We start from the raw sequence: 12,186 nt of genomic DNA on the forward strand, positions 1-12,186 counted from the left end.
GTTACAGGCTTTGTATTTGTTTATATATTTATATTCAATATATTTTCCATATCAATACATTCATCTCAACATATGTACATCTTTTAAACAATCATTTTCATTATTGACTGAACTTGAACCTTGTTTTGATTTAATCATCAGATTAAAATTAAAAGGTAAAAAGTAGTAATGATGTCTTAAAAACGTCTACTTATTATTTTACTTGGTCTGGAAATGATATAAAAAACAAGAGAGAAGAAGCAACTGTATTTGTGAGGTGGTAACTGTAAATGTTTAAATATTAATTGGAAACGTGAAATACATTTCAGATGGCCAATTGATCAATAGCTTTGGTGCTTTATGGGTATTTTGACTCTTCTTCATCTACTTCTCCCAGTTCAAGCTGCTCTAGAGTTAAAACATCACCTATTTATCCCCAATGAAATGTAATGGTGAGTCACCTACACTTCAGTAATTAGTCAGTGTTCATGTGGTGTACAGAGTAAAACTGTGAGCTTGTTTTTCTGCACTAACTCAGTGTAGAAACAAGATGTCTGAGCGTCCGACCTCTCTCTGTTAGGTGCAGGTTGGGGATCTCTCCATCCAGACCGGATCCCAGCGCTGCTCTCTCAGCCATAGCCTTCAGAGAGCTGAGAGGTTCGGGGGCCTGAGGCGGGGGGAGAGGGAGACAGCATGAGGACAGGGTGGTGGACCGAGTTCAATGAAGTGGGGAAGAGAGAGGAACATCTTTGGTTATAGACACAGCCTACCTTTCTTGTAGTTAGGTGTGTAGCTGAAACAGACCAAAAGCTAGAGAAGGGCAATTCCCACACACTGTTGTTTACTTCCAAAGTCACTTTTAGAGATACAACGTTTCCTAAGGACTGAAACATTGTATCAATAATACATTTCATGCAGAAATTCCCTCTCTTTCTTCTTACTAAGGTACCTAACTAAACTGCTGAAAGACGCACTGATACAAAATTCAGCTACTAAATAAATTAATACTAATCTTTTTTTTTTTTTCTGCCACAGTTAAAACATTGTAAAACAATATTGTTTAGTACATTCTATACCGATACAGAGAGTTGGGTATATACTTTGGTAAGTCCAGATATGTCGTGACATTACGACCTAAATGCAGATAATACTAACTGGAGATCACTTTTTCTCCCACAGTCTGAAAGCTGTCTGAAACCAGCATGTTTGTCTTGTCTGTCAAATGTCTCCATGTCAGCTACAAACGCCTCAGATACACCTGAGCGTTGTGGTTCACGCCTCAAAGTGGGTCCTCCTTTAGACCAGTATGTGACTCTAACAACGTGTACAGCTCTCTCTCACGCCCCTGTCCCTCACCTTGAGGGCCTCCGAGGCCTGCGTGTAGGAGTGGGGCCCGTTGAGAAGACTCCCTCCACCAGGTGTGCTGTCAGAGAACGAGGGGGACGGAGAGCTGGGAGGCAGGGTGATGGAGCTGATTAAACTGGAGCCGTTGTCCATCCTGCAGGAGAGCGGGAACAACAGAGACAAGTTATTACTAACAGGAACATGCACAAGCACACTATAATAGACCTACACACTCTATAGAAGTGAAAGCACACTCTCACAGGCACAAACACTTCACTTGAGATGACTGTCTGACTTTATTTATTCCTCCGCTCATTTCTTTCTCTACCAACCATCCTTTTGTTTGTTTCTATTATAACTGCAGCTGCAAATATCATAAACAACTCAAGTACTTTCGGCCCTAACTGACTCCACACGGCTGCTTTCCTTCAACTACACACATCTTATCCATGCACATCCATAGTTAACCCCTTGATGTTAATATTATATATGTTGTTAAAATAAGTATAAACAACAACTATCATGTAAAGAATAAGTGAATAAGGAAAAACGTACGCTGACTGTTTGAAGAACTGAGAGACGAGGGCTGGCTGCTTTGTGACTGGCTCGGTGTGCTTAGAGATGATTCTGTCGAGTTCTCTGCCACTACAGCACTGTAACCTGAGGGCCGGAGGGAGAGGTTAGAGAACATCCTTTCTGAAGACAATGTTGACTTAAACAGATGAGTAACACAAGCCCAAGCGCAACAAGTTAACATACTTGTGTTTCCATTTTGCTTCAGGCCACTTGGTGGTCGCGCAGGAGCAGCATTCACGCCAACATTCCCTCCATTGCCTCCCATCATGCCAAGTGCTCCGGGTGTCGTGCTGACAGAACTCGGGGCAGCTGAGAGGCACCGGGGCTATATTTTGCCCAGGAACCAAACTCAGAATACTCGCACTCAAAGAGTTGTGGGCCGGGCTGGAACCAAGCAAGCCGAGCCCCAACCCTGCCCCGTTGGTGGTGACTCCACTGGAGCCAGAGGGGGGGATGGAGGTGCTGCTCTCCGCTGAAATGATGGACTGAGTGATGCTGCTCAAACCCAAACCTCCTGATGCTGCCTGAGCATAGGGGGCCGGGGTGGAGCCTGAAATGAGACCTGCCATTGTGTTTAAGGGGGAGTGGTGGCCGCTAAGACCCAAACCAGACATTTGGTTGACACTGCTGGTCCCCGTCAGGCCGATATTGCTCAAACCCAGACTCAGCCCGAGTCCCAAACTGGATGCCGGGGTGGGCATGGATATGAACTGTGATTGAGAGATGGGAGCTGAGGAAATGGGTGTGGTGGGTGTGGGGAGAGAGGGGCAGGTGAGGCTGGGAGGAGGGGGTGGCTGGGCGGGCTGGGGGTGTTGTTTGAGGGGACAGAGGGTTTTGTCTGAGGTGGCTGTTGCTGTTGTTGCTGCTGCGTTGGTTTGGTGGCAGAGGCTGCAGCTGTAGTGCAGGTTGATGTTGCTGTACCGCACTGCTGAAGCTCCCTATAAGACTGCAGCTGGGTAGAACCGTGGGAATGCCTCCGATAACACTCGCCATGGACACGAGGGAGGAGGACGAGGAGGACCCCGAGGTCGTGGAGGACGAGAAGGAAGATAGCAAGGATGGGTGCCGTTCTTCACAGGCGACTGAAAAAGGATACCAGAAAAAGTATTTTAGACAAAACTGTTCAGAGGGCAGCTTCAGTTGAGAGAAGTCAACTAGAAGTTTAATGGGAATGATGTACTTCCATGTATGCAGGTGATGCTACAAACTAAATCAAAAGTCTCCAACCACGAGAGAAAAAAAGTTTTTCCATTTCCAACCAGAATCCTTCAGCCTCTGTGCCTCTCAGGAGTGAACAGGAAGGCACTAAACTGTTTGTCTACTGGCACAGTACAGAAGAGAGCCTCTCACCTGACTAACTTCACTGTCTGTCGAGCGTCCCCTTTTCTTATCGTCCTCTGAGCTCTCCTATAGGAGAAGATACCTTCATATGACAATCCACTTTTGAAATGTTGATTCAGCAAACTAGTCAGTCGATTACAACACAATGAGGCTTATAGAAGGTTTAACAAATGCAAAACTTTAGAGAAAGATATTTTCAAAATGTTGTCAGAATGTGCTTTTTCTACCCAGCATCCCTTTAAACATACTGACCCAGGTGTTCAGGCTACAAACACAATACTTACAGCAGTGCAAGTGGCCGGGGAAGGAGGAATGGGTGAAGAGGAGGTTGTGGAAGTGGGAGTGCTGCAGGATTGCAGGAACATCTCATCATCCAGAGGGCCCTGACCCGACGGAGAAGTTGTCACTAATGCTGCAGTTTACAGAAAAGACAGGACAAAGACAAGGGACAGATGTTTCCATTATAACACATCTGCTGTCTGGATGAATGCATCAGGGTAACGTCACACAGTACTCTCTACTCACGGATGTCATCCAGGTCTAAGTCGTCGTAGATGAACTCATTCTCCTCAAAGTCCGGGTCCTGAGACGAGTCGATGTAGTAATCAACATCATCCTTGATCTTCAGGATTGAATCCACCACTATAGAGTCATTGTCCAGCATTCGTAAAATGGTCTCCAACATGCGAATGTGGAACCGATGCCTTTCAACCATTCGTTTGAGCTCCTCAATGCGATCCTGTTTCATCATGAAAGACACAAAGCATGTGTGTAGTTTGTGTTCGAGGAACAGACTACATATCTAGTCATTATATTATAACTGCACAACATATTGAGAACGAGACGAAGGACTTACATCTTTGTCGCCCTTCTTTTTTCTTGTCTGAACTGAAAGAGATTCTATCTCACTTTCAAACTGATCCACCTGCATATTTAGAGTGTCTATCGTACACTGGGGGTGAGAGAAAAGAAAAGAGTGTTAATGCTTTTATCAAACTGCCTATGAGGAAATATTAGGCCTCCTAAATGAGCAATAGGTATAGTTAATAGAGGACGTATTACCGTTAGCCACAGTCCCGTTTCCTCTTTTTCCCTCTGAGCTGGATCCACTTTCTGAGCGAGCCCCAAGCCTTCTTTAGAGTAGGCTTTTGTTTTTGTTTCACGTTCCACCACCTTGAACCGCTCCATTTGCTGAGGAAAGAAACATGGGGCTTGTTAAGTTACTATACAATACTAAAACTTTAATAAACAGGACAAGTAAAAGATGGAAGACATACCGTCTCTATTAGTTTGCGGTTTTCGACTAGCTGCCTTTTGTCTTTGATCTCGTTTGAGGCCACCCATGTTTTTATCTGATCTCTTAGTCGCTGGGAGGAGGACAGACGGGGAAAATATTTAACAACAATAGCAAATGTAATAACTGTTGACCAAGAGTACAGATAAAGAAACAATGTGAGAGAAAATGCGTGTTCATTCATTTATCTCACCTGTAGTTTTTTAATCTCTTTCTTGAGGTCAGCCTCATATTTTTCCTTCTGGTTTGCATTGGCTGCATTATGGAGCTAAAATTGTGAAAATAAACAAAGATATCTTGGTATCTGCAGCGCCCATGTGATCAAATAGTATAGTAGTTTTATCATAGAGTATCAAACAAATGCAAAGATCTCTTACCTTTTGCCAGATGTCTTCAAACTGTTCCACACCTTCAGCCACTTTTTTCAAACATCTGTCGATCTCACCTGTGGAGAATCAATATGTGGTCCAACATCATAGTGTTAATCTGTGCAACACCAACAACTTTTGAAGTTGCGGTCACTGTAAGTCTCTGTGCAGGATGCTGGGCAGTGTGATGGACCATGAGCATCCTCCTCACTGATGAGCATCACCAACAGTCTTACCTTGAAGTTTTCTCTTGTCAGCCATGGCTCTGACTACGACAATGTCCACATTCCGTCTGCCACGAAGACAAATATGTAAAGTAAACAAAATGTGCATTAAAAAACCCCACATCCTCTCAACAGAGCATCGGTTTGCAGAGAGTGAACCTGACGTTACCTCCAGCTGGCTGGACAGTTATATTTAGCAGCACAAATAATGTTATCTCTAATGAATCAAATAATACTTTAAACCAGAGCTTTTGTATGGTCATTGATCTATTGCAATATTTTACTAAACGTAGCTGATCTCGTATGACAAACATGGTTGTCAGCTAAAATTAGCCACCTAGCCAGCTAACGTTAATACTAGCTGCCAGTATCTTAGCTCGTCCACCTCGCTCGGTACCAACCGGCCCGTTTCAAAACAAGTACCACGGAGCACACTGATGGATGGAAATAATATTCATGCATCATAATTGTGGGGTCCAGAATAGCTTTTATATGGTGGGCTTGCGTTATGAAATGCACAATTTATCAGATTCCGTTCTAATCTTTAACCTGCTAGCTAATATGGCTAACTGCCTGACTAGCTAATGCATAAAATGCTAGCTAGCCTGCTAGCAAAATTTAGGAAAATGGGAAACTGGGTCAACCCGAGAATGTACATTTATAGCTGTATGCGACATTTACCTATGGTATGGGCTTTCGTTTGTCTTTTTTCAAATACAGCCAAAACTAATTCCAAAAAGTCTTCTTTACTTCCAAATTGTGTTTTCTTTTCGACAAGCTGGCTCACTGTAATGTAGCTGAAGATGGACGGTAGCTAAAATCCCACCTCCGTTTTTAGATCCCGCCCTAAATCGAATCTATGAAATCTGATTGGACAAAGCTCCTGTCTGTCACTCAAAGATATCCGCTAGAGTAGGGCTCGTTCATTGGCTGAGCGTCCTGATGGAGTATGATGGACAAGATAACAAAACTGAACCTGAAATCAGACATCCACAATTGTTCTCTGAAACATATCTATATAGGGGGTTTACAATACATTTCAGAAAACGTGTTATACAAAACATAATTGTTTTCATGAAATTAATAAATCATTAATTCATTAATCAACTGTAAAGTGTTTTTTTCAACTGCCAGAAATATCCACTTCAGTGGCACCTACATCAACTTTCTTCCATCTATATTCTTTATAAATCAAATTTCAGAAAAGTTACATTGACAAAAAGGATTGTCTGCTTCTGGTCAACATCAACAAACATGATTAAATGCAGACTTTAAAAATGTTGACAATAAAAACATGAAAAACATACAGTCCAATTGCCAAATAGTCATTTATTTCAACAGGTTCTGAAATAAAATCATGAACCATGATATTATCTAGGGAATCAATTGTGAAATCTATTAATAAACACAACTTTGTAACTCTAATATAAATGTATCTAGTTTATCAAATAATTAACAAACAGCCCCATGCATTACAGTGTGCAGTTGGCCAATGGTCATAATTATGCATCGTTATCAAATAAAAGTAGAAAATATTTCTACGGAAAATAAAATATACAAAACAAATGAATACTTGTACCAAGTGTACAACATATCGTTTTATCTTACATTGGTAGAATCGGATCACAATGTTAAAGATAAACTAAAACAGTGCAAAACCCGGCGGAGAGGCAGCGTTTCTACTGAAGAGTTAATGAAACGGTGTGCTCCTTCTGCATCATCATCATCATCATCGTCATCATCAGGGCCACAGTTCAATGATCAGTGAGACAGAGAGGTCGGGCTGGGCATTTCTCCAAACTGATTCTCTGCCAACACTGACATGTCTGCTTCAGTCTGGGAAAAGAAGCACACACTCAGTCAACAGAAAATCAACTATGCTTTCATTAAAGGATCAATAGGTTATGTATGGGCATAACTTTAGTTAAAAACATCACATCGCGTGGCAGAGACATCTACTGATATTAGTATGCTGTCGTGTAGGAACACTTTTTCTTCATGAGTCCAGTTTGACCTCGGTCCAACATAAACCCTGGAGGGCTCGTCAGCCATGCTGAAGGTTCATGGTCTGTACACATTGATTCATAGTTTATTTTTAGTATTAAATCCAAATTGGCAGTTTTCAAAGCAACTATCAAAGCAAACATAGGCTGTAGAGACCCTGGTTAGTGGATTAAACAGAAGTTTGATTGTATTTTGTGTATCCTTGCCCTGCTGCTATTTTTGTTTTTGTTTTTATATAACTGATGATTATACAAGTTCATGGACCTAGTAGCAGCATTACACCAAAGCATAATGCTGCTCCCTATTTGGAGAATGTGGCCTGGCGTTACACATTGCATGATTCATAACATCCATCTGCATTTCAAACCAACCATTCATGCCTCCATAACTACATAATCATCCAAATCACACTCGCACAAAAGAAACATTCAAGAAACTAACTGATGCATAAAAGCTAAAGCTATGGAAAAAAAGCAGTCCAAAAGAGTTCTTACTCCTACCTGTTGGTCTTTATCTTTTTCTTGCCGTGGTATTCTGTGTCTTTTCCTCTTTGGCAGCGCAGCATGAGGCAACGCAGCAGACGAGGAGGAACCTGACACACCGTTAGGCCGGTCATCCTTCACCCCTGCAGCAGGGTCTAAATGGACTCCAGGCTCATCCTGAAACAAGGTACACATTTTTTATTTAAAATGCATTTAACAAGCTTGAGCATTTGTTATTGGTACATTAAACAAATCAGCAGACCAGCTGGGAAACTACCCCGGCATCTTTGTGTATATATTGGGTTTTGGTCATCTAAACTCAAATATCAATGGAAATACTAAAGTACTTAATTTTCCATTTAAGAGAGGTGTATAGTTTTGCCCCATACACCATAACAGGTTAACCCGTACATGGTAAAGTGCTTTAGTCAAACACATGAATACAAATTTCTTTCTCGTGAATTAGGTCAAAATCTGGCATTGAAAATAATTTACGATCAACTTGCAGATGATTATTTAAAAAAAACTGGGTTATTTTCTTTAGAAATGTATCCCATTCAGCAACATGTCCATTTTCTCACCTCTAGAAGTATAGTGAGCTGGGCGTTCCTGTAGTCGTCCCCATGAGCATCTAAAGTCTTCATGAGGAACCTGCAAGATTAACATAATCTTCAGACGGACCATCGGGGGGGCAAACGTAGAAAGTGATTTACTGTAAAGAGGTTTCGTACCGTCTCTCCTTCTTCAAGCGTCGTGTTATTCTTTGTACTTGATGAAGGCGACCAAGAATCTTCTGATTCACCTGAAAAGAAAAAATACACCATCATGCCTGGCCGGTTTGAGTTAAAAAAAAAAAGAAGGTCATATTGCAAACGGCATTTCCAAAAAGAATAGACAGTCCTGTGCCTGCATTTTATTTTCTAATTGAGTGTTGGTTTGACACTAAGATAACAAAGAACTTAATGACAATAGACACAAATATGAGCCAATTGCATACCCTTTGACAATTATATGTAAGCTTGCAAACACCTGTTCAATGTCTTTACATCTCCTATTCAGAGCCAGATATTTCCTCTTATCAAGGGCTCTCCTCTCTTCATCGTCCTGCTCTGTCCCCTCCAGCAGCTCACTGCCTCCCGGGCCCAGCTCCACCTGAAGAGAAACATATCATGGTTTTTGTTTTGATCTGAATAACCTTTCTGTGTCATTAATGCATACAAAAAGTCAGAAATGTACTCCAAACCCAACAGGACTTCTTTTTTTTAACACTTTATTTATTGTTTTTTCCCAAACATAACACAATAACAAGAGAAAACCCAACAGATCCTTGCTCCACCTACTAAGCTAAACCTGACAACTTTCATATTAGACACTCTGAATTAAAAATATTTGGACATATAAGTCATATGTAATAAAGACTAATTAAGTAATTTCTGTCACAATCATAACATTTCAATGAAATTGTGGCATACATAGGTCAAATTCAGATTATATTTAAACTAGATCAAGGGTGAGACTCGAGCTTCGGTCCCTAAAGACAGAGATTATCAGACCAATTTAAATAGTGTATTTACTCTCTCTTACTCTAGCTAAGGTGTTGTTCAAACTGGTAATATTTGATACAATCAGCACAAAGACTGCTATGTGTAATACTTCTCATGACTTTGTGGCAAAGGGAGCACTAGCTACCAGGCGTTACAACATTAACATTCCCTTTACCTCCCCTGGTCCCAGCTCCACGCCACCAGGCTCCAGCTCTGCCTCCAGGATGTGTCCACCGAACAGAGGAGGCAAAGCCAAACCAGAGAAATCCTCCATCATCTGGGAAGAAAGACAGAGAAGATTCATAATACAATTCATGCAGATACAATATGTGTAGGTAGTAGTACAAATCTCCTGTAACAATAGCACCAATTGTGATTATCGTTTATGGAGTGGAAGAAGTAAAAGTAGCCATACTACAGTGTAAAATAGCCCTGCATTAAAACTCTTAAGTTAAAGTACAAAAGAATAAGCATCAAAATACATTTCTAGTAGCCAAATTACTCATCATGCAGAATGATAATGTTATATTAATGGATCATTTATTGGTGATGCATTATAAATCATATAAGGGTTGATTTATAGTTTGTATATAAAAAAATCTAAATATGCAAATCTATTAAATACATGTAGTCGAGTAAAAAGTACACTATTTGCCTCAGAAATGTAATGGAGGTCAAATGTAAAGCATGATAGTATGGAGGGATTCAAGTACCTCAGGAAAGTAGTAGGTTAGAGTTACGTTAACGCTCAGAAGGGAAAGCCCTGCTATTATCAATGAAGGACTGTCGCACTAGGAGATAACATGCTGTCTCCAGTGGTGGAATAAGTATGCAGATTCTTTACTTGAGTAAAAGTACACACACAAACTGTTAAAATACTACATTTCAAGTGAAAGTACTGCATTGAGAATGGCACTCAAGTAAAAGTATTAAAGTAAGATTAGGGAAATGTACTTAAAGTATCCAGGGTAAAATAACTAATTGTTAGTATTTTAATATTTAAAAAACGTCTTAGCAAATTTGCTAACAATTCATCTCCTGTTAACCCACTTATGGTTGCAGTTACTTAAACATAATGTTGGATGGTTTAATCTATACCAAATATCTTTTTTTAAACACACTGTGTTGTGTGTCAAAATATGAATTTGTAAAGTCACAACTAAATAAATCTGTAAAATAAATGTAGTGATGTAAAAAGTACAGAATTGTCTCGCAATGTAGTGGAGTAGACGTATGAAGTAGTATAAAATGAAAATAGGTAAAGTATAAGTACCTCAAATGTGTACTCAAGTGCAGTACTTGAGTAAATGTACTTAGGTACTTTCAACCACTGGATACATCAATCTACATAGTAACATGACTTACATTTATGAATGAAAGGTCCAACAGCAGTTGCTACGGGTTACAACTCCTCTACAAACCGTTTTAACGGTCAAACTGCTGCATAGACTGTGTATTATTCTTTGATGTAAACAGTCAGGCTAGCTAAGAGTGTTTTTTCAAATTAAATTGAGCTAAAATCAAACGTAAAGCGAAGGAAGAGCAGTCCTTTCGTTCCATTCTCGTCGATGAACGAATGTTTTTGTGCGACGGGCGCAGAAATCATACGTCAGTTGTTAGTTACTACATTTCCCATGAGCACACACGCCTTCTGGAGTTAAAACTACAAAGATCAACATGGCGGGTATGTGACTATTTGGTCCTCTTTTATGCATTGTAGCTTTTAGAAATACCTCCATGTAGCATGCTTTATTAATTAAAGCACTTAAACTACCCTGATTCTGTCTCCGGGTTATTTTAAGACAATGGTTTCTATTCTAAATGCCTCTTAAAACATGACCTTGATGTGTTGCTAACGGTGGCTAATGTTAGCTTCCGTGGGTTGTCAGCTGTGGAAGATGTAACCTGTTTGTGTTTATCTGCAGCAATCGGAGCGTTCCTGAAGAACGTGTGGAATAAAGAGCCCGTTATCCTGACCGCCTGTACTATTGGAGCGTTTGGTAAGTAACCAATGTCATTTAGCTCAGAAATTTGTGGGATAGAAAGAGAGACAGCATTGTACAGCTTGCTTTGGAAATACTGTACTGAATGAACAACATTAAGTATAAAGATAATTACAAGTATCCCAGATATGGTCCATAGACTGATAAAAGTAACCAAACAATACAAATGAGGTTGAATAATAAAAAAGGCAAGTGGATGCCTTGAGATGTTATTATATAAAGTGTGATAGGAGCAAGGTAATGGATACAACTTAAATCAGAACTCACGAATGGGAGTACGGTTTGCTCATTTTCTATCGTTTTTGTTTATTTATGAGTTTTTTTACAAGCCATGTTTTTTTGTTAATTGACCAATGTAAACACAGAGTTCATAACAAAGTCTAACTAATATACTTTATATGGTTAATACTTTGTTTTTCCTATTATTATTGTTATAGGGGTGATTCTTCCATTTATCAGCCCATTCACCAAGTACTCGACAATGATAAATGCATCTGTGCCATACAGCTACCCAGGTAAACAGTAAACATTGTTTCATATTTGAGTGTAATTGAAAAAGGCTGCACAAAGACCCTGTTTTATTAAAAAAAAACATTTGTTCAAATCTTGTCAATTGAAATATTAAAGATTGGTTCCCTTTCTACCCCGATGCAGTCCCTGTGCGAGATGATGGAAACATGCCTGATGTCCCTGCTCATCCGTCTGAACCAAAAGGACCAAGCTTGGAATGGCTTAAGAATCTGTAACTTAACATTCCCACGATAAAAGCGAATGAGGTTCCCTTTGTTCACCCGAGTCTGCAGAGCTGCTCCCCGTATCAATGTACTGCAATAAAGATGTATTTAATTCTACTATTGGGTCACATTTTATTTATTTATGTTGAGAATTGACCCAAATTATAACTCCACAAATTATAATTTCCCACAATTAGACTCTTGAAGTTTGAACAAAGCTCAAAAGTGAGGTCTTAATTATTTTCACACGCCTTTTAGAGTAAACCTTAAAATGACCATACCTCATAAAGTTT

The 12,186-nt window shown here is 40.1% G+C and overlaps 2 protein-coding genes and 1 pseudogene across 3 annotated transcripts; 1 reads left to right on the forward strand and 2 right to left on the reverse strand.

Moving 5' to 3' along the window:
- Window positions 1-48: 48 nt before the first annotated feature.
- LOC307046810 lies at window positions 49-5,965 on the reverse strand (annotated as a pseudogene). The gene is made up of 14 exons (XR_013810532.1): window positions 5,808-5,965; window positions 5,139-5,194; window positions 4,912-4,979; window positions 4,728-4,802; window positions 4,518-4,607; window positions 4,303-4,431; window positions 4,097-4,192; window positions 3,766-3,979; window positions 3,525-3,652; window positions 3,250-3,306; window positions 2,083-2,981; window positions 1,875-1,983; window positions 1,336-1,477; window positions 49-646 (listed from the first exon to the last, which is right to left on the reverse strand). The product of XR_013810532.1 is annotated as an uncharacterized misc_RNA (transcript).
- A 470-nt stretch (window positions 5,966-6,435) lies between these two features.
- Window positions 6,436-10,741, reverse strand: tfpt (TCF3 (E2A) fusion partner). Its single transcript, XM_079693440.1, has 7 exons — window positions 10,522-10,741; window positions 9,332-9,433; window positions 8,642-8,764; window positions 8,344-8,414; window positions 8,194-8,263; window positions 7,631-7,789; window positions 6,436-6,962 (listed from the first exon to the last, which is right to left on the reverse strand). The coding sequence occupies exons 2-7, from the start codon at window positions 9,431-9,433 to the stop codon at window positions 6,888-6,890; spliced, it is 600 nt and encodes a 199-aa protein (XP_079549566.1). The 5' UTR covers window positions 10,522-10,741; the 3' UTR covers window positions 6,436-6,887.
- Window positions 10,742-10,759: 18 nt separating this feature from the next.
- On the forward strand, window positions 10,760-12,010 carry ndufa3 (NADH:ubiquinone oxidoreductase subunit A3). The gene is made up of 4 exons (XM_079693441.1): window positions 10,760-10,840; window positions 11,082-11,156; window positions 11,597-11,674; window positions 11,814-12,010. Exons 1-4 carry the CDS (start codon window positions 10,834-10,836, stop codon window positions 11,903-11,905), a joined length of 252 nt encoding a protein of 83 aa, XP_079549567.1. The 5' UTR covers window positions 10,760-10,833; the 3' UTR covers window positions 11,906-12,010.
- The last annotated feature ends 176 nt before the right edge of the window (window positions 12,011-12,186 follow it).

The sequence above is a fragment of the Notothenia rossii genome (genome assembly GCF_949606895.1).
Source record: "Notothenia rossii genome assembly, chromosome: 7".
In the NCBI taxonomy this organism is placed as follows: domain Eukaryota; kingdom Metazoa; phylum Chordata; class Actinopteri; order Perciformes; family Nototheniidae; genus Notothenia; species Notothenia rossii.